At 43.2% G+C, this 23,150-nt stretch overlaps 1 protein-coding gene across 3 annotated transcripts in view; it reads right to left on the bottom strand.

Annotated features, from left to right (window-relative positions):
* Positions 1 to 19,389, bottom strand: part of LOC143767592 (uncharacterized) — a 42,763-nt gene extending 23,374 nt beyond the window's left edge. For 2 of the 3 annotated variants that reach the window (XM_077256008.1, XM_077256009.1), the window contains exons 1-5: positions 7,548 to 7,986; positions 7,241 to 7,420; positions 7,034 to 7,157; positions 6,857 to 6,954; positions 6,573 to 6,663 (exon numbers count right to left, since the gene is read on the bottom strand). In XM_077256008.1, the coding sequence (XP_077112123.1) occupies positions 6,573 to 6,663; positions 6,857 to 6,954; positions 7,034 to 7,157; positions 7,241 to 7,420; positions 7,548 to 7,730 (676 nt within the window). In that variant the 5' untranslated portion in view covers positions 7,731 to 7,986. Of the gene's footprint in view, positions 1 to 6,572; positions 6,664 to 6,856; positions 6,955 to 7,033; positions 7,158 to 7,240; positions 7,421 to 7,547; positions 7,987 to 19,331 lie in introns of those variants that run through there. The other variant, XM_077256010.1, reaches the window with a different exon arrangement.
* Positions 19,390 to 23,150: the final 3,761 nt, after the last annotated feature.

The raw sequence follows: 23,150 nt of genomic DNA, 5'->3' as shown, positions 1-23,150 counted from the left end.
TTCTTTTGCAGACCTTCCACATCTTTCTGCAGTGATCTAATTATGGAAAACACCCGCTCTAGTCTGCTTTCTGCAGTCATTGTTCCAGCAGTCTCCTTTTATTTTTAGCTAGAGTATCCTGTAATAATTATAGGGGATAACTCAGGAGACTCTTTGCGTGGAACAAGACAACTACAGGACACAGTTTTATAAGTGGTTAAGTCTATATTATCACACGGTGATTCAAACAGGTGCACAGAGAAACTCAAGTCCACAACACTTGGTGCAAATATCAAATGCAGCTCAGCAGTCTAAAGGAAACTTCAGGGGAAAATGCAATCATGCAGAAAGTCTATGAAGCACAATTATTCTTGAGGATACTTGACACGAATAAGTCCTTGCTTAGTCCAAAACACAGATAGATATGCTTATAAGGCAGTTCAAATAATATCTTAGCTAAACCAGGGAGGTCTGGGTAATAGTCTCAGGTTCTTGCAGAGCAGCAACAGCTTACATGTCCAGCAAATGCAGATGGAAGTAAACACGAGCAGCAGATGGAGGATTACTGGAACTGGTGTATGCAGCAGGAACTCAGAGCAGAGTAGCAGGATAACCCCACAGGTTCACATGAGCAGGTATATAGCCAGGGAGTCACCAGAGGTCAGGAGCTGGATGCAAGGCAGAATACTCTAGCACAGAATGAAGGCTGGGGTGGAGTTTTATAGCAGGAAGACACAGTGCACATGAGACCAAAGACGCCGTCTTGGAAAAGGGCAGTAATGCACAAAAAGGTAATAAAAAATGTTCAGAGTCCTGACAGTTTGTTATTCTTAAATAAAAAAGGAAAACTGTGATTTGTTTTATTTCTAATAAAAGACTTTATTCTGGCTGCGTCTTTATTTACCATGTAACTATGGTGTTAGTAATGGAAAGACACCTATCTATTACTAATCCGTGGCCTTGATGTCACCTGAAAATACAAAGGTGACATCAACCCCACAAATATGAACCCCACTTGCCAATGCTACAGGGCAAGTGGGAAGAGCCGGGCAACGTGCCAGAATTGGTGCATCTAATAGATGTGCCTTTTCTGGGTAGCTGTGGGCTGGCTAATGTTTAATCTGTACTTGTAGTTTTCAGTTAATGAGATTCTCATGCTTCAGGGTGGTGTTGTGGGCATGGCTGTGGGTTGGACTGTGGGCGGGTCTTTATATGGTGCTCTACATACATATTCATCTGTATTGGCTTATGACCGGTCACTGATCCTTCAGTGACCTGCCACCTATTTTACATAAAAAATTACATCCAGCAAAATGTCACCGGCGATGGCGGCGCCTGCGCAGTAGCATCTATAAGAGATACGGTAGATGCTACTGGACAGTCGCCGCCAGTGTCATTTGTAAAAAAAAAATTTCTAAGCCTCACAATAGCCACCATATTATAGGCATTATCAACAATAATATAAACCCTATTATATTCATTATGTAAAATAGGGAGCAGGTCACTGAGGGATCAGTGTCATAAGTCAATACAGATGAATATGTAAGCAGAGCAACACATAAAACACCGCCCACAGCCCCACCCACAGCCCCTGTCCCAGAGCACGAGAATCTCATTAACTGAAAACTACAAATAACGATTAAACAACAGCCACAAGACGGATTTCATCACCAGGTATCAATGTAATCAGTATAGCAGCGTCGACCTGACACTGTGTGTAGGTTACTGTGCACAATCCTGCTGACAGGTTCACTTTAAATTTAGATCTTAAGCATTTGGAAGAGGCAATTAAGAGCTTTTTTTCAAGACTATCAGGGAGTTATAGACTCACATTAGTCAGGAAGGCCGATCCCACCACAATCAAACTATCATACAGAATGAACAGGTAAAAAAAAGACATAGAATAAAAAAAAAGTTACATCCCCAACAACAATGTATGTAAGAGGGGAGAACACTAAACCGGAGTTGCACTCATTTATGGTGGACCATTAGCTCTACTATGAGTCCTGACCAAAAGAGTAGAGAATGTATTAGCGCCCCCATTTCAGGAGAGATTGTGCAGTAATCTGAATTCCTTAGGATGGAAAACATAATGGAATTCATGACGTCTAAATAAATCTATGAAACCAGGGCTCGAGCCATGCCAACACATCTCCTGCAGCCGTGAATAAACATATATTACAGCCATCAGCCACGCACCGCTTAGAGATATACCTTGTGTGATGCAGTAACCCATGCTTTAGCCAGGGGGCGCTGTATGTGTGCTCCTCAGGATATGCATGGAGGCGTAACTGGGTTTGTGAAAGTGTTCGGCATGATTGTAAATGGCAGTGTCGCAGAGGGAGTCTTCGCTGTAAGCCAGTATTGTTGTTCTGGGACTTGTAGTTCCATAAGAGTTGTGTTTGTATAGCTTTAAAGGGAGACTTAGAGGGTTAATGGGAGAGCTGGGTGCGTCTGACTAACCACACACACCTCCCACCTATGGGAGTGGTTACAGGTACATAATGTTACCATGGTTTGGGTCACATGTCTCAGAGAGAGTGTATGGACCTGAATGGTCTGTGTGTTCTAAGATCCTGGATGGCCTGAGTGTTGGGAAATCCTGGGAGTAGGATCAGATCCTTGAAGAGAACAAGGTGACGAAATGGATCTGAAGGCCTGTGTTGGAAGATCCTGGGAGTAGGACTTCCTGAATAGCACATGGAGAGGCCGTATGTGCAGTATGTGATTGCACTGTGTTGTGGAAGCTACCGTTTCTTCTGCGGGTCTGGACTGTCGTGAGTGCCCTGGTCACAAGGACGGTGATCCCAGTAAGACAGTTTCCCCAGGAAAGAGGAAAGGAGGTCAGCATGTGGAGCAGGAGCTCCAGGAAGGTAACCCAGAGTTGGGGGACTGTTTGTACTGATGAAGGTCAGTTAATGAACTGTGCGGTCACCCATGGTAACTGGACGGAGTAAGGTCCCGCATGTTTAGTGAGCGCAACTTAATGTCATGTTCCGGTACAGTGTGTAATGGAATGTTCGCCGTACGGTTTATGACTGCATAATAAATCGCATACACTGTTTAAGTGGAAAGTGTTCCTGTGTGCCTTAAATCTCGAAGCCAAGTGAGTGTCCTCCCAACACATTCAGTAAGCGCTATCTTACACATGGCACAGATGTAATGTTTTTCCTGTAGTTTATCACAATCCTTGAAATTACCGTATTTTTCAGACTATAAGACACACTGGACCATAAGATGCACCTAGGTTTTAAAGGAGGAAATTAGGAAAAAAAAATTGAAGCAAAAAATGTGGTTAACTCTGTACTTAATATCCCCTATCCTGGTATATATGGTCCCCTCATCCCCATTCTCACACACATGGCCCCCTTATCCCTTCCCTGGTATGCATGGCCCCCTCATCCCTTTCCTGGTATGCATGGCCCACTCATCCCTATCCTGGTATGCATGGCCCACTCATCCTTATCATGGTATGCATGCCCCCTCATCCCTATCCTGGTGTGCATTGTCCCAACATCCTTATCCTGGTATGCAAGGCCCCATCCCCATCCTGGTATGCAGGACCCCCCATCTCCTCCTAGTATGCATGGCGCCTCATCCCTATCCTGGTATGCATGGTCCTATCATCTCTATCCTGGTATGCAGGACCCCATCATCCTTATCCTGGTATGCATGGCCCCATCTCCATCCTGGTATGCAGGGCCCCCATCTCATCCTGGTATGCAGGGCCCCCATCTCATCTTGGTATGCAGGGCCCCATCCTTATAAGTGGCCCCCACCCCCATCCCTATGCTGGTATGCATGGCCCCATCAGAAAACAATAAAACAAAAAACATTACACTTACCTACCCGGCGCTCCCTCGCAGCCTTCTGCTCCGCTGCCAGCAACTGCTTTGTGCTTGTTAGCAGTGCAGAGAACAGTTAGTATTCATGAATATTCATTTCTCTTAAGTATGGGCACACGTGACCGCCGGTAGCAGCAGGAAGTCAGCGGCTGACACTGAGCGCTACTAAAGAGCAATGAATACTCACTTCTCTTTGCATGCACAGTTCCGGTGAGTATTCCGGCAACTGTGCTCTGCTTGTGTGTACAAGCATATAGCAGTTGCTGACACCGGAACAGGACGCTGCGAGGGAGCGCCGGGTAGGTAAGTGTAATGGTTTATTTTTTTAAATGTTTTCTGATGGGGCCAAGCATACCAGGCCCGGGGTTGGGGGCCAAATATAACAAGATATTATTATGAAAGAGAAATGAATATTCATTGCCCTTCAAGCCCATTGGCGTGGAATGCAGTGAATATTAATTTCTCTTTAGCAGCGGCAACAGGAGATAGCCGGAGCTGCCGGCTCTAGCCTCCTTATTTGTCGCTCATAAAAGTAAAGTTTGTGGACCTGGTTTTGTAGGGACCATATGAGCACATTCAGCAGCACAGAAAGGGGATTGAAGGGAGATTCATCCAATAAGATATCAGGGTTCTAGGAAGCCAACAGCATCATTACTCTCCGCTTTCTCTTACACGCCTATCATAATATTTTTCTTCAAGTGATTTTCTAACTTGTCAGCACATTCTATGTACGCTGTCAATTGACTTTTGTAGTTTACAGATCTGGGCAGGTAACGGTCATCGTCTCCTAATCCCAGAGGGTAGGTGGATCCTCCAGGTGGTAAGTTCTGTAGAAAAGGGCTTTCAATGCCCAAAGTCATTTGAACAGTTTTGGGTGGTTGAATATGTTGTGGTCTTGAGGCCAAATTGTGATCACACTATTGTTATACGGCCGGAGTACACCACTGATAAAGCAGCCACAGCCGGTGACTGAGAGGAATCTGTGACTTCCCTGTATTTAGTGGTTACTACCAGGGGCGGATTATAATAGGGTCAATCTGAGCGGTAGCCCAGGGCCCAGTGGTGTGGGGGGGCCCTGGGCTACTGCTCAGATTGCCCGCCGCCATCAGGGCATTACTGCCCTGACTGGCGTATGGGCCCGGTGGGCAGAGGGGGCCCACATCGGGCCCTGTCTCATCTGCTCACTGGGCCCCTACCGGCGCTGCGGCAGTTAAACGTTATTGATGTGTGGGCACGTGCCCGCACGTCAATAGTTAACAGCCTTGAGGGTGGCAGCTGACATCAGCCGCAGCGCGCACGTCGCCGGCGTCTGATGTCATTGTCAGTTGCCGGTGAGTGCGTGCTGCTGGAGGGAGCTGCTTCGCCAAAGGAGCCTGGACAGGTGAGGAGAACTCTTTTTTTTTTTTTTAAATTGCCAACGGCATTCCGGAGGACCTGGGCCAGAATGCTGGACACACTGGGGGCAGAGATGCTGGACACACTGGGGGCAATATGCTGGACACACTGGGGGCAATATGCTGGAGACACTGGGGGCAGAGATGCTGGACACACTGGGGGGCAATATGCTGGACACACTGGGGGGCAATATGCTGGACACACGGGGGGGAAATATGCTGGACACACTGGGGGGCAATATGCTGGACACTGGGGGGCAGAGATGCTGGACACTGGGGGGCAGAGATGCTGGACACTGGGGGGCAGAGATGCTGGACACTGGGGGGGGGCAGAGATGCTGGACACTGGGGGGCAGAGATGCTGGACACTGGGGGGCAGAGATGCTGGACACACTGGGGGCAGGACTGGAGACATGGGCAGAATGTAGATACGGGGCATGATTGGAGACACGGGGCAGAATGAAAGACATGGGGAAGTATTGGAGACAGATCATGCAGGATCATGGGGCAGGATGGATACGATGTAGACTGATGGGGCAGGATGGGGAGATCATATGGGGCAGGATGAGGAGATCATATGGGACAGAATGGATACTCATGAGGGCAGGATGGGAGAACATGTGGCTGGAGCCAGGAATGAGACACACGGGGCCAGGATGGGGAATATAATTATCATCATAGGGGCTAATTAAGGGTTATTATTACTGCAGTAATGTATTTATTTTTTGAGGACACTGTTTTAAATGGGGGAGGGCGGTCCTGTTACTGTGTAAAGTGACACTGTCGCCTCTTTTTCTTGATGTGGTGTAATGTAGAAGTTGGGAAAAATTAAATAATGTGTTCTGCAAGTGGAGCTCGAGATAACTGTGTTATTTCCTGCAGAGACGAGTCCTGGCTGGATGAAGTGATGGCAGTCTGTGCTGGATGAAAGATGAAGGACTTCACCTAGAGACGTCACTGGTGAGTGAGTGTTACCAATACACTGACACTATACACTGTAAACTATATACAGAGGTCCTGTGTACAATGTCACCGATGATCACTGTATTACCTCTACACAGATACTACATACTAAGTACAGATCTCCTGTGAATACTGGCACTTATAGTGATAGTATTGTTTTTTTGGCTTTTTTCTTCCTAACTGAAGGGTAAATTAACTAGATCAAAGGAAGTTTGACAGGTTAAATGTAGTTTCACACAGCAACTATTTTTCTGGAATAATCTGGTTCAGGTATATGATGACTCCATCGCATGACCCCATCACAGGACCCCGTCACATGACCAGGGGGCCCACAGTGTCTGAACAGTCCAAGACCCTGGCTACCCTTAATCCACCCCTGGTTACTACTCACCTGGGTAGTCATATGTAGGAATCTCCTCTTTACACCGCTCATCACCCCTCACATATGTCTCTGTAGTATTAATATGAGTCATATTTTCACTCTGAAACAAATATAGTAAAAGTCACAGACAGATGGAGAAGTCACATCTATGATCAGCTCTAATCCTGCCATCTCCACCGTTCTCATTACACAAGTTTAAAACAATACTGTGGATAAAACAAGACTGAGCACAAGACCTTCACAGCCATCTACAAATCATAGAGGAGATCTCATGACACCGTCTCTCTATCTACCTGGTGATCCTGAGGAACATTGGGATCTTCTTGTTTACAGTCCTGTGGAAGAAAAGGAAGGGGGCATCTCTCTGGTGTTGTCCTCTTACAGGATAGATCTGGAGGAAACATACAGGGACTGAATTCATTCTTTACATAGATAATTTTAGGCCGTGTGTATTTAGTCCTGTCTATTACCTGGTGATGTGAGGGGCTGGGGAACCTCCACCACGATCTCCTTGTACAGATCTTTGTGTCCTTCTAAATACTCCCACTCCTCCATGGAGAAATAGATGGCGACATCCTGACACCTTATAGGAACCTGACACATACAATGATACCGTCATCCCCCCGATCCCTTCATAGCGTTACTGTGTAATGTCTCAGCATTCCCAGCACTGTCACCTCTCCAGTCAGCAGCTCAATCATCTTGTAGGTGAGTTCTAGGATCTTCTGGTCATTGATGTCCTCATGTATCAGGGGGTCAGGTGGAGGCCTCGTGATTGGGCTCAGGGGTCTTCCCCATCCCTCAGACACAGGGTCCTGACAGCGCTCACTAGAGGTCTTCTTCACTACTATGTAATCCTGGTTATGGAGAAACACATTAATAAATCTCACTATAGACATTTCCAGTCCTCACATCTCCAGTTCTGTCCATCTGTTATTCCCACAGATAAGAATGATGCAATGTGACGTCATCAGAATCTCTCACCTCTCCAGTAAGCCGGAAGAGGATCTCTAGGGTGAGGTGTAATATCCTCGCCACCATCTTGTCTCTGTCCATATCCATCTTTGATGGGTAAATCAGGAAAATTCTCTTATTTAGAAGATGTCTACTAAGATGATCCGATATTGTAGAGCCCTGAATGGAGAAGATGACATGATGTAACATCATAAAATCCTGTGCAATAGTTCAACTACTGGGAAACATAGGAGATAGAACGTGTAGATGTTGTATTCTCTAGTCTTATAGGACTGGAACATAAGCTGAGTTGCTGACTAAGACATCTCCTCCATGTTCCTATTCACTGGCTATGTTACTCACTGCTATGGCAGCTGATTAGCTGTAGGAATTACAAGTTCCTTATGACTGACCATGTCTTCCTTAGATCTACTAATAAAACCTATATATTTTAGGCCACAGACAACAAGCGGTTTCTTCCTCGGAATCGGCAGCTGAATACGTGTCTCATAGACTCATCTTACATAACGCTAATTCTCATCTCATTTACTGACACTGGAATCAGCATTAGCAATACTGCAGGAGTCATTACATGTGACATGAGAAATAACTGCTTCATGATGAGGAGGACATCGTCATCTTCTACTACGGCTCTAGAAACATATTTGTCAAGAGTCCATCACTGACTCCATCACCACCAGCCATCTATATGAATGTTTCCCGTCTTCCCCGCACTGTAATGTTCTATCACGTTAGAGGTCATGTCGGATTCACACACAGAAGTTTGAGGCTTTTAGAAAAGCTTGTTTGTAAGAACCAAGACAGGAGATATTTGATGCCAATGTCTCCATGTACGCTTCCATATATTACATGAAAAGAAAACCAGGGCTGTGGAGTCGGAGTCATGGAGTCGGAGTTAGTTTTGGTTGGAGTCGGAGTCGGTAGAAATGTACCGACTCCGACTTTAAAAAAAATGTATTAATATTTCATCATTGAACTTTCATATGAATTTTATAAATGTTACTCAAATATACATGTTCTATCAAACTATGAACAACAGTGATAAGCAGTTCTGCTGGAGATAGAGACATTTCTTACTTCTTGTGTGTCACTGTTCTCCACTGCCCTTATGTAATCTTATACTTGGTTAACCTCATGCTGCCCCAACCCCCCTACTTACAATGTATGAAACTGAAAGTGAAAATGTGTTGCAAATTCTTAGTAGTAAAGCTCCTCCTCTAGACTAGATGGTTACTAGGTGTGCATCTACCAAGCATCTCACAGCTGCTACTCAGAAGAGGAAGACTGTAAGAAGTATTATCTTTTCAACAAACTTTGCAACAGTTAACTGTGAGTACATGAGGAATAACAGTATTACTGACCACTATATCAGTTGTACGACCTGGCAATAATTTTGTACAATTGGTTTTAGGAAAAACAATTGTCATTTGGATTGTGAATGCAGAATTAAAAACCTGAGAATGTCAAAGAAGCGTCACATTAAATCAGCTGTATTTCAACATTTCACCATCACTCAAGATAGAAAACATTATGTCTGTCAGTGTATGACAAATGATCCAGACGAAAACAAATGCTGTGAAGCTAAGATCAGTGCATATTCAGGCAAAGATAAAAATGCTCCTACCAGAGCTTCTAATCTAAAGAGACATTTACAGCGCTTTCATCCAGAAGTACTGAAAGCAGTGGATGAGAAAGACTGCATCCAAACCAATGAACCAGTGCCCAGCTCTTCCAGCCAAACAAAGGAGCAGAGAACTTTGCAGCCATCAGTTGCAAGATATTTTGTCAGTGACAAGGTTACTGTGACAATGACAGTAGATACATTTAAAAAAAACAGATCATAGAGCTTGTTGTAAAGGATAGTGTGCCTATTTCATTATTTTCACGACCAGCTTTTGTGTGTCTGAATGGGGAAATGGCCCGCAAGCTTGGTGTTTCTCTGGAGAGAGAGAGTATTAGAAAATTAGTAATCGAAGAAGCTTTTAAACAAAAGGAAGAACTTAAAAAAAACTCAAGGGACGCTTTCTGTTTCTTAAAATGGATGCCTGCACACGTTACACGTTACGTTATTTTGCCATCAATGTCCGATTTGTTTGTGACAAAAATGAAATAGTTATCAAGACATTGGCAGTAAAAGACACCAAAGCTCATCACACCAGTGAGTTTCTCCAGGTCTTGGTGGAAAAGGTTCTGCAAGACTATGAACATAAAAAAGAGCAAATTCTTTCTGTCGTAACTGACAATGCTTCAAATATGATAAGTACTATTAAGCTAATGAATGAGAGTAATGATGGTGACCAGCAGCTAGAAGAACATTCTGGATCCACAGACACAGAAATGTTTGAAATAGAGGAACACAGTATTGTAACTGAGGAGCAAACTGAAGTTGCTTCAGATGAACAGCAACATGATAGTTTAGATGATCTTGTTGAAACTGTGACAATACGTTCTTTCATTCATCACATGCGCTGTGTTGTGCATACGCTACAGCTGGCTATAAGAGACAGTCTGCAAGAAGGACATGCTGCTGCACTGATTGGCAAGGTGAGAAAATTGACTACTGTTGCCAGAACCCCTAAAGTTGACTCAATTTTGAAGAGACGTGCCGGAAAAGGTCAAATTATTGATCAAGCCACACGATAGGGCAGTACTTACTTAATGATTCAGCGCTTGGTTGAACTGAAAACCTTTCTTGTAGACATGGCTAACCCTCAACTGACGCTAAATGAAAGTCAGTGGAATCAGGTGACTGAGCTGGAAAAATTGCTAGAGCACCCATTTCCAGTGACTAAAAAATTACAAGCAGAGGACTTAACTCCAGGTATTTTCTTAAAGGAGTGGAAGAACCTGATGTTTCGCCTGTCCCAAAGAGGAGGGTTAATTGCAAGTGGCATTGCTACATCAATGAAACGGAGAGGAGCTACTATTACAAAATAACATTCTTTTGGCCGCTGTTTATGTAGACCCAATGCATCGGATTCTTCTAGATGATCAACAGCTAACTAAAGGAAAAGAAGCTCTGTTTGAAATAGCAGTAAGGATGAAAGGGTTGCAGAACAGTCAGGAGGAACAAGAAGAATTTGGTCGTCCTGACAAATCTTCACCCTCATCAACTGATGAAGAATTTAATTTCGAAAAATATTTGGATCACAAGGACCGTGCAAAGCGTTCTCGCACAGAAGAAGAGTCATCCCCATCAAAGAACACAGCCAGTACATTTCAGCAGAATTTTTCATGTACACTAAAAGAAACTGAGAAATTTAACCGGTCATCAAAAATAACAGTGCAACAAGTGATTCCTCTGTATCCTGACATTGTCAGAGATGTTGCCCGAGTGGTTACTGCTTTGCCACCAACCCAAGTTAGTGTAGAGAGGTTGTTCTCTGCTCTCAAAATAATTAGGTCAGATTTGAGGGCGTCCATGACGGAGGATCTGACAGAGGCAATACTTTTTCTGAGGACAAATTTATAGATTTCTTCTTATTAACTGCATAACAGTGTTTATTGCATATTTACTTACAAGAGTTTAGAAAAGTTTATAAAAGTTATTTGCTATATTCTAATTGTATTCTAATAAATATAGTTTTTGCTCTAAGTGGTCTGATTACTTATATGATGGTGAGAAACTGAATAAGCACAATGTTAATATTTTACAACAGTAAATTTATTGTTATGAATTGGCCATTTATGAAGGAGTCGGAGCCAGAGTCAGAGTCGGAACCTGATAAAATCCAGGAGTCGGAGTCGCAACTGTGGCTTACCGACTCCACAGCCCTGTGAAAAACACCAAAAAAACAGGTGTGAAAATATTCAAAAAATAATTATAGAAAAGTGTTGAGGCACCAAATAGAAAGTTTTTTCCCAGGATATGGACACCTTGAACCAATGTTACAACCTCCACTATAACAAATCTTCAGGGTGGTGCATAGACTTGAGACTATTTATAAGGCTGGGGTCACACTAGTGTATGGCATTCGATGCGAGAGCATCAGACGCGATATGCTAATGACTCTCGGCTCCTGCTCTGCTGCGAGCAGAAGCCAAGTGTCATGCTACTGTGTTCTGAGCCTCTCACATGCAGAGGATCAGAGCACAGCTGTGAAGGAGGCGAAGAAACTAATTTCTCCATCTCCTCCATTGCCGGGGTTGGTGTATATCGCACAGCACTGAGATGATATCCGAGTGCTGTGCACTGTGTCACTGACACCCATAGACTTACAGTATATGGGTGCAAGTGAGCCAAGACTCGGTCGAGTCTCGGTGCCAACTGCAGCATGCTCCGATTGTTCTCTCATGCTGATTTGGCATGAGAAAATAATTACAGATGTGAGTTGACCCATAGAGTAACACTGGTCCGAGTGCTATGTGATGTTTTCTCACATAGCACTCGTCCGTGTTATACGCTAGTGTGACCCCGACCTAATCAAGACAACGGAATGAAGAAAATCAGCACTCACTCATTTTAGAAAATACTTCAGTCCTTTTTAATTTTTATTTGATTCAGGACAATGACAAAAAGGGCAACAGTGCTAACAGTGTGACGGCAGGCGCAGCGATTGAGAAAAAAAAAAAAGACATGATGGACAACGAACGTTTTGGACTTAATTTGCACTTCTACTAGTCCATGTTTCACTGGTCTATAAACATGAACCAGTAGAAGGACTGAAGTATCTTCTAAAAGGGGTAAATGCTGACTTTCTCCATTCCGTTATCTGGATTACAAAAATAATATTGAGGATGGTGGTACTGTGAGAACATTATACTGTGTCTGGGGCCAAAAAAGGACCCTGTACTATGAGAGTAATACATGTTTCCTTGGTTCCTGTGTTTCATATTTGGGTCATGTGCATCTATCAGCGGAAAAGGAACAAAACCATTGTGATTCTTATGCAACACAAACCCCTTAAATATAACATTTTATAACAACCCCACAATTTGTGACTCTTCAGGGTAAATCGCTCTCTCACCATTGGATTACAGCTGAAACTATGAAGCTAAAGTGACTAAACAGACTTTCTGTCACCTCCATAAAGGGGCACTTTTCTGTGTTTGTCAGAACTGTCTGAGGATTATTAGAGGTGATAGTTTAAAAATTCATTGTCACCTGAAGAAGACAGCGATTGGCTGTTGAAACGCGTTGTGAATTGTGATTAAAAATTTTAAATCCCTAACCTGTGCTCCGGTGGCCTCTCATCAGCGCTCCATCCAGACCGCTTTACTTTTTTCAATTAGAATTGTGGCAAGGCACAGATCTGGCCAAGGTTACATGCTTAAATGGAAGAAGTTGTTGGGGACCACCAGAAGTCTTCCTAGACCTGGCCGTCCAGCCAAACTGTGCAATAGTGGAAGAAGAGCCTTGGTGAGAGGAATAAACAAGAACCCAAAGATCACTGTGGCTGAGCTCCAGAGATACAGTAGGGAGATGGGAGAAAGTTCCACAAAGTCAACTCTTACTGCTACGGCCTTTATGGCAGAGTGGCCCGACGGAAGCCTCTGCTCAGAGCAAGACATATATAAACCAGCATAGGGTTTGCTACAAAACATATGAAGGACTCCCAGACTATGAGAAATAAGATTCTCTGGTCTGATGAGATGAAGATAGAACTTTTTAGTGATAATTCTAAGCGTTACATGTTGGTGATAATTCTAAGCGGTACGTGTGGAGAAAACTAGACACTGTTCATCACCTTCCAAATACAATCCCAACAGTGAAACATGGTGGTGGCAGCATCATGCTATTGGGATGTTTTTCAGCAGCAGGGACAGGGTGATTGGTTGCAATGGAAGGAAACAAGAATGAGGCCAAGTACAGAGATATCCTGGATGAAAACCTCTGCCAGAGTGCTCTGGACCTCAGACTTGGCCCAAAATTTACCTTCCAACAAGACAATGACCCTAAGCACACAGCTAAAATAACAAAGGAGTGGCTTCAGAACAACTCTGTGATCATTCTTGAGTGGCCCAGCCAGAGCCCTGACCTAAACCCAATTGAACATCTCAGGAGAGACCTGAAAATGGCTGACCACCAACGTAGGCCTTTCAACCTGATGGAACTGGAGAGGATCTGCAAGGAAGAATGGCAGAGGATGCCCAAATACAGGTGTGAAAAAAACTTGTTGCATCATTCCCAAGAAATCTCATGGCTGTACTAGCTCAAAAGGGTGCTTCTACTAAATACTGAGCAAAGGGTCTGAATACTTATGAACATGTGATATTTCAGTTTTTATTTTTTAATACATTTGCAAAAATTTCTACAGTTCTGTTTTTTTCAGTAAAGATGGGGTGCAGAGTGTATATTAATGTTAAAAAATGAACCTTTTTGAATTTACCAAATGGCTGCACTGAAACAAAGAGTGAAAAATTTAAAGGGGTCTGAATACTTTCTGTACCCACTGTATGTGTATTGGATCTGACATTTGGTATCTTCTCGTCATTTGACAATCACTATATAAGGAACACCCAAGGGATATGACGCATACTTAAAAATGGCTCATGTTTTTCTGTTATACTTAAAAAAGGCATCCGACCTAGAAAAATCACCAATAGAGCGTTTTCACACTTTAACTCCCTTTCCATTATGTCCCCATGAAACGCTGCTTGTGCCGACAGCAGATGGATCTCACGTCACGGTTCTGACAAGATCTTCTCCTGGATTGTTTAATAGGACATAGAGGTCAAACCGGTCCAGAAAGCAGAATATCCATTGAGTATTCACCACATATTCCTGCAAATTCCCTGAAGTGTTATCAATTGTATCCACTAGTGATGAGCGAGGACCAAAATGCTGGAGTGCTCTTTATTTAAATCAAGCAGGTCGGATGCTCAGACTCGAGTACCGACTATAATGGAAGTCAATGAAAAAGCATTTTAACAGAAAACCCTAACAGGAGGGCTTGGGGGGGCAGGAAAATGGCAGAAATGGATGGAATCAGTGCTCAAATGGAATATGAACAGCATGGTGAAGACACCTGGACACATATCAGACTCGAAGGTCACTCCTGGGTACTAAATAAAAAATGACGCGGGGTCCCTTCCCATTTTTGATAACTACACTACACTGCTAACATCAACCTTCAAAAATATCACCCCGATTGCCCATGCACCCGGAAAGAACCAGGCAAAATGCCATAATTGGTGCATCTAATGTGATATACCAATTTGGGGCCTGCTATGGGCTGGTATTTTAAGGCTGGGTATGGATTAATATCTATTGACCTTAATATCAACCCCAGCTGCCTGCTTTACCTTGGCTGGTTATCAAAAATTGCGGGGACCCCACGTCAGTTTTTTTTTATAGTTATTTAATAGGTTTAAAAAGTTAACCCCTTCTTGACATGTGCTGTATATATACTGCTGAGCTCCCACAAAGTGAATTATATACTCGGCGCTGCTATTTCCGGTCACCGCGCTGCATCGTGCAGTGACCGGGTTAAAATGGGATAGCAGACCATCCCTGCACATTTTCCCGGGATCTGTAACCCCCTGCATTAGCAATGTGTTAATAAAGGGACTTTTTTAGTTAGCGGATGTCGCAGTGTAAGTGACTTCTGATTATTTTTTTTTAGAAAAAATACTAGTAGTTGGTAAAGTGTAATTTTAGAGAAAAAAAATTGCACAGAATAGTGTCAGTGTAGCGGATGTCACAGTGTTTGGTGATGGTGATTCTGTTTTAGAGAAAAAATTGTACAGAGAAGCTACATATTTAAGGAGGTAGCGTCTTTCTTTTGCACAAAAAAAAATGGTTATCACCGGGTAATTTCTAGTACATTAGTGAAGCGTACGTCACATTGTTGGTGACGTTCAGTTTCGTTCAGTTTCGTTTTCCAAACAATTATTTGCGTTGAATAAATTTTTAGCGAGTGCATTATATTGTTGATGTCGTCCGTTTTTCATTAGTACAAAAAAATAATTATTTGCTCTCAGTAAATTTTTAGGTAGTGCATCGGGGGAGCGTATGGTGTATTGTTGGTGATGTCAGTTTTTCTTTTGCAAAAAAAAAAAAAAAGAATAGTTAGTGCCGAGTAAATTTATAGGGCGAGCATTAGTGTAGTGAACACTAAAAGTTATCAGCTGGTCATTCCGGATTTCATCGGTAGCTCAAGAATCCAGTTTGACACCACTGGCCTCACTAAAATTGACTTCTTAAAATTCTTTTTCAGGGAGGAGATAATAAATTTTTGGTGGTCCAGACAAACTTGTATGCCCATCTATTTTTTACCCAAAATCCCAAGTTATCATATGCCAGATGGACCCCTGTAGATGCAGCAGAGATGATGACATTTTGGTGAATTGTGCTGCATATGGGCATAATCTGAAAATCAGAGCTTCAGCAATACTGGAGTATTGATATTCTCTACAGTACACCGATATTCTGTATGGCTATAACAAGGACACGATTTGAAGAGATCCAAAAATTATTGCATTATAGTGATAATGCGTTCTTTCCTCCCCGAGACGATCACAACTTTGATCTTCTATATAAAATTTGGCAAATAGTTGAGCACTTTAGTAGAAAATTTGCTGAAGCGTACAACCTTCAAAGGGACATCGCTATAGATGAATCTCTGGTTCATTTCAAAGGGAGGCTAAAATTTCCCCAATACCTGCCAGTAAGAGGTCCAGGTATGGAATTAAACTGTACGAACTGTGCGAGAGTACCCTAGGGTACACCCACAGATTTAGGGTCTACAAGTGAAAGCACACCCAGATTAACCCCTATGAAAGCCCCCCTTTCTTGGGGGTGAGTGCGAAAATTGTGTGGGAATTGCTGCACCCACTGCTGGATAAGGGTTATCACTTCTACATTGGTAACTTTTACACCAGCATCCCCCTCTTCAAGACCCTCTCTGTCAGATGTACAGTTGCCTGTGGCACCATGTGAACCAGTTGCCTGTGGCACCATGTGAAAAAAATCAGAGAGGCCTGCCTAAGCCATTAATTGGGCAAATGCTGAGAAAGCCGAGCCCAATATAGTGACAACATGCTGGTGGTGAGTATAAGGTTAAAAGGTATATCCTTATCTTCACCACCATACACCGTGACAACAGCTCCCTTGTCACTGTTCGTAGTTCCACAACACAATTCCCAAAGTCAGATTGGATCTTGGATTACAATCTGTACATGAGGGGTGTAGATCTCTCAGATCAGGTCCTCCAACCATACAGTGCCATGTGAAAAGCTAAAGCATGGTACAAAAAATTGGCTGTGCATATTGTATAGATGACACCGTACAATGCTTTTGTGCTGTTCTGATCTGCAGGCAATGCAGGGACCTTCTTTCAATTTGAGGAGGTAGTCATCAAAGCCCTAATGTTTGGCACTCAAAAAGATGAGGGTTCCGGTACTCCGGAAACTGATAGTGCCCTTCTTGTCCAAGGTCAACATTTTCCAGGACCGGTTCCCAAAACAGCAAAGAAAGGATGATCACAAAAACAGTGCAGAGTATGCTCCAAGAAGGGAATCCGAAAGAACACAATTTACCATTGTGAAACCTGCACTGAGAAACCTGGTCTTTGAATTAAGGATTGCTTCAAAGCGTACCACATGTCCGCAAATTAATAAAATTAGGTTTTAACCTGTTGTCACAACACACTTTTATAATCTGATGTACTCCACACATCTTACACATAACACCACATAATAAGTTCATACACCAGTAAAACCAAAAGAATTATAATCATTACTATAAAAGTATGCCTCTAGATAAATTCCATCAGGGGTGTAGTTTCCAAAATGGGGTCACTTGTGGGGGGGATTTCCACTGTTTAGGCACATCAGAGGCTCTGCAAACGTGACATGAAGCACTCAGACCATTCTATCAAAGTCTGCATTCCAAAACATCACACCTTCCCTTCTGAGCAAGATGTGTGGTTTTCCTCCATATGGGTATTGGTATAGGTATACTCAGGAGAAACTGGACAACATTGTTTGTGGTCCATTTTCTCCTGCTATCCTTGTGAAAATAAAAAAATTGGGGCTAAAAGATCATTTTTGCTGAAAACATTTGATTTTTTATTTTCATGGCTCTACATTGTAAACTTCTGTGAGGCACCTGGGGGTTCAAAGTCCTCACTGCACATCTAGATAAATTCCTTTAGGGGTCTAGTTTCAAAATGGGGTCACTTGTAGGGGATTTCCACTGTTTAGGCACATCAGGAGATCTCCAAACATGACATGGTGTCCGATCTCAATTCCAGCCAATTTTGTGTACAAAAAGTCAAACAGTGCTCCTTCCTTTCCGAGACCTGCTGTGCACCCAAACAAAGGTTTTCCCCCAAAAACGGGGTATCGGCATGCTCAAGAGAAATTGCACAAGAACTTCTGTGGTCCATGTTCTCCTGTTACCCTTAGAAAAAGTAAAAAAACTTGGGCTCAAAGATCATTTTGACTGAAAAGTTAAATGTTAATTTTTCCTTCCACGTTTCTTCAGTTCCTGTGAAGCACTTGAGGGGTTAATAAACTTCTTGAATGTTATTATCATACATTTTTATAGCGCCATTTAATCCATGGCGCTTTACATGTGAACGGGGCAAATATAGACAATTACAATAAACATGAGTAAAACAAGGCACACACAAGTACAGGAGGAGAGAGGACCCTGCCCGCGAGAGCTCACAGTCTACAGGGGATGGGCGAGGATACACTATGTGGCTTTGAATACCTTGGAGGGTGCAGTTTTTAGAATGGTGTCACTTTTGGGTACTTTTTGTCATATAAACCTCTTAAAGTCACTTCAAATGTGATGTGGTTCCTAAAAAAATTGCTTTGAAAAAATGTTATTGTAAAAATGAGAAATCGCTGGTCAACCTTTAACCCTTATAACTTCCTAACCAAAAAAATGTATGTCTCAAAAATTGTGCTGATGTAAAGTAGACATGTGGGAAATGTTATTTATTAACTACTTTCTGTGCCATGACTCTCTGATTTATGGGCATAAAAATTAAAATTTGGAAAATTGCAAAATTTTGAAAATTTTCTCTTAATTTCTGATTTTTTCACAAATAAATGCAAGTCATATTAAATAAATTTTACCACAATCATGAAGTAGAATATGTCATAAAGAGAAGTCTCAGAATCAGTGGGATCCATTGAAGCGTCCAGAGTTATTACCTTATAAAGTGACAGTGGTCAGAATTGAAAATATTGGCCTGGTCAGGAAGGAGACAACAGGCTTCAGTGTGAAGGGGTTAAATACACCCTATACCGCCACATGAAAGACACTAAAGAACACAACTTTATAATCCTTAGGGGGCTGACAATAATCTAAGCGCTCCCTCCTATAACAACTCTCCCTGAGCTGCTTCCTGAGGACGGTGTGCCGAGCATCGTGTCACTGGGTCTTCTATAAACCCGATAACGTGATGCGGCCGGACAGTCACAGTAATACCAGTAACCAACATGGCTGCAGCATCACCGTGTATGGCGGGCAATCCCCGCATGTTTATTGGCTGGGAACTCGAGCACGGCGCTCCATCACCTGCGATACCCCAGTAACAAGCTTGTCCGAGCCCCCGATGCCGGATCGAGTAGTGGAGAGCGGCTCCCTCATCACTAGTATCTACATTATTGTGCTGGAGCCGGGAGAGGAATCATCGCATTGTGGGAGAACTTCTCTGGGCTTCTGTCCTCTCATCCTGCAGGTGTCTGACTGGAAATAATGTGGAACCAGCGAAGCCGCATTCTGTCCACAGCTGTTACCTCACTGTTCACACCACACCGAGAGCACAAAAGTGTCTCAGAACTGAGGGGGTTAATATCCCACGCGCCCAGTAATGGGGAATCTCCAGCACTTACCTCCACCTGCAGGGCCGCACTCCACATATATGGCTGCTCTGTGCACAGGACCTGTGATGAGGTCACAGGAGGGGAGGAGTCAGGGGTCACATGATCAGAGGCCTCAGCGTATGCAGGACTCTGCTGTGCTGACAAGTATTCAGCTCGTCTCCTGGTGCTGCTCCTTTAAGAACAGGTAACGTTGCTAAAAGTAGAACAATTCCCCCCATTGAGTGATTGGATCCCCCCAGATCTTTCATAGACCTTAGTGATATTACAGACGGGAGATTCCAAGAGCGCTAGATTCAGGGGTAATCCTAGTGCTGACTGAGCCGTGCGCCTCCATCTAAGAGAGCGGCCACAACCCCAGACGATGCAGCGGCCGGAGCAATGTTATTGATGGATGGAATTTCTGCGAGCAGCAAATTAATGAAAAATGTTTTACCGGAACCTCCTGGGGCATCTAGGGAAACCATCTCCCATTTCCACCTGGAATCTGAGCCATAATTGCCAAATACCCCGATCTGTGGTCATCAACCAAAAGTGGCTTATTTAGGCTTCTTTTACACTTGCCATGTTTTTGCTGCCCCAATAGATTTCGTCGGAGCACCATATGCTGCACAGCCGTGAGGGCTGTATTTCTGGCCGTGAAAAAATATCAAGCCTCCTTGATATTTTTTCACGGCTTACAGACCCGGCCCCATTGAAAATCTATAGGGCCACAAAAACTACGGAAGCTTGCCCAGTGGGTTGATTTTGCGGTACACCGTGAAGACCGTATTTGCGGAACGCCGTATTTTTACTAGACAACTCCCATGTACTTCCTGTTTATCACTTTGAAGTTTATCACTCCATGCCTGCAGACACACAAGATGGACCTGGAGAAGAATCATCGTTGTCGATCAGGTATGTAGTTGTGCTGAAACCCCCCCGCCCCCCTGTTTGGTGTAGAGGAGTATACGGGAGGCTCCAGGTTATCATGGGGGACCGTGGATGAAGAGCCCTCACAGGCTCCCGGTACTGTTGTTTTTTGCTGTGACGGGGGCCATACAGAGATGGGAGGGGAGTATAAAAAATCGAAAAATAGGGGTGGCATAGAGTGCAAAAGAGGGGTTGCAGAGAGTGCAAAAGAGGGGTTGCAGAGAGTGCAAAAGAGAAGTGGCAGAGAGTGCAAAAGAGAAGTGGCAGAGTGCAAAAGAGGGGTAGCAGACTGAGAATAGATTAGTATGCTAGTTTTAGTGTGCCACACAAGATCGGAACAAGCGAAAATTGTAGTAAGTAGATCACATTGGATTAGTGACATGTGAACTGAGTGACATCAGTTTCCAAGTCTGTAAGCGTGTAGCTGCATACAGGCTGGAAGCAAAAATGTCTGTAGCAAAAAAACACCAAATTTGCCGATGGTAAAAACACTGATTTCCTTGTCTGTCTTCCAAAACGTGCAGGGAAATCAGCCGTCACAATCCCGCCACATGTGGACATACACAAATACTCACCTCTTCCAAAGCTGCTGATTTTCATATGCTTTTACACACACTTTAGGGACAGAAATCATGTGACTGTTCTTAATGAAACATGAAAATTGGACTGCATTACTGCATTAGAAATATGAAAAAATGAGAGCGTTTAGCACATAAATTGGCCAATTCATGTGTACCTGGTAGCCACATTAAGGCATCTCGTATACCAGGACCTAGCCTTTCCTTTCCTCGCTGAGAATAAATGTCTTCATCTGAATGGGAACCTACTGTGAATCCTCTTCTTAGACTAAAATCTCTCTCTGTGGAGGGGTAACGGACCTGCTGTGCTTAAAACACCTGTGGCTAAGAGGTGGAGTGCTCAGTCAGAAGGTTAATGAATACTACACTGTGTGCAGAATTATTAGGCAAGTTGTATTTTGATCACATGATACTTTTTATACATGTTGTCCTACTCCAAGCTGTTCAGGCTTGAGAGCCAACAACCAATTAAGTAAATCAGGTGATGTGCATCTCTGTAATGAGGAGGGGTGTTGTCTAATGACATCAAAACCCTATATAAGGTGTGCTTAATTATTAGGCAGCTTCCTGTCCTTTAGCAAAATGGGTCAGAAGAGAGATTTGACGGGCTCTGAAAAGTCCAAAATTGTGAGATGTCTTGAAGAGGGATGCAGCAGTCTTGAAATTGACAAACTTTTGAAGCCTGATCACCGAACAATCAAGCGTTTCATGGCAAATAGCCAACAGGGTCGCAAGAGTGTTGGGCAAAAAAGGTGCAAAATAACTGCCCATGAATTGAGGAAAATCAAGCGTGAAGCTGCAAGGATGCCATTTGCCACCACTTTTTCCATATTTCAGAGCTGCAACATTACTGGAGTAACAAAAAGCACAAGGTGTGCGATACTCAGGGACATGGTCAAGGTAAGGAAGGCTGAAAAACGACCACTGTGATAGAAATATATATATCAGGTAGATCTCACTTGCATGTATACTCCTCTATAATCATATATACTCACAGCTAATATATACATTATAATCAATGGTTTAAAATGGCTGACATGAACTGATATAAGCCAGACAGATTGTATGGGGTTTTCCATCTCAAAAGCGGAACAACACCAGATGTATTAAGTGCTGATCAGATGTCTCAACTTTGTCCTTGTTGCAGAGCTACATTTTAGTTGCTTAATCAGCAGTCATATGAGCATTAATCACAATATTCCATATATGTTTAGATAACCAATGACAGAGGAGCTAGACAATATGGCAATTAACTAACCACCCCTAACCACTCCTTTCTATATGCTATCATAAAAACTATGTATGTACAATAAAGTATCAGTATTGATGGAATGTTATTGACACAATGATGTTGCAGTCTCATTCCTTGAGCGCTCAAAATACTCAGTCTAATTGGGAGCAGCCGCAGCACACACAGGGATAAATTTATCCAACCCAAATTTCCATATCAAATGGCGCCCAATGTGGGGCATGGATGAAACGCACGGGATCCTGCTGACCGGAGATACAGAGGTGTTGGCCATGGCCTTGGTTCACGGGAAGGAGACTGCGCAGCTCCATAAGTGAGGTAACAAAATGTTATGATCTTACCTGAAAGTCCCCTGTGCCCAGTCCTGGTCTATGCCTCTTGCCGGTCAGGTGTGGTCACCACCGCATTTCCCAGGTAGTGTAAAAAGTCCGAAGCCTGAATCCAAACCCTGGGAGGTGTCTGCTGTGTGCCGTGTATGTGTTCTGTGTTTGTGTAAGATCCGGGAGAAGGAAGGAAAAGTGAATTTTGTTTGTGGTGGCTGGGTAACAATATAGAGAGTATGGAAGGCTAGCACTCGACAATTGTGGGAGTGACGGTGCAAATGAACGGAACCTGTGGTCCTCTCAGTCATAGAATATATATTCACTGCACTCGTACAATGAAGATACTTGGTTCATGTGAATAATTTTATTGAGTAGATGTTCAGGTGAAGTGATAAGCACAAACATTTTGGCCAACCCGTGGCCTTGATCACTAAATCGCTGAAACAAATAGAATAAAACGTAGTAAATAACCATGTGCATAATATAGACAAAGACAATAATACATATTTACATATATACAGTTCAGAAAACATGTCAAGACCGTATCAAGGAAATGGAGGCCATATAGTATTGTACCATCAATAAATAACAATAACAAGGAGCAAAAGCAATGGAAAAGGAGAGTTTTCAGAGATGCACAATCGATTGGTATTAAAGAAGAGACGGTAGAGAATGATAATCCAGCATACCCTTAGGTAGAAGTTCCTTCCTTCAAATGTGTGAATAGTGCTGCTGGGGTGTCAGCCAAAAATTATAAAAGTAGGTAAAC

Source organism: Ranitomeya variabilis, chromosome 4 (assembly GCF_051348905.1).
Source record: "Ranitomeya variabilis isolate aRanVar5 chromosome 4, aRanVar5.hap1, whole genome shotgun sequence".
Taxonomy (NCBI): Eukaryota; Metazoa; Chordata; class Amphibia; order Anura; family Dendrobatidae; genus Ranitomeya; species Ranitomeya variabilis.
The sequence above is the reverse complement of the archived record's forward strand: the minus strand, read 5'-3'. Positions and strand labels throughout refer to the sequence as shown.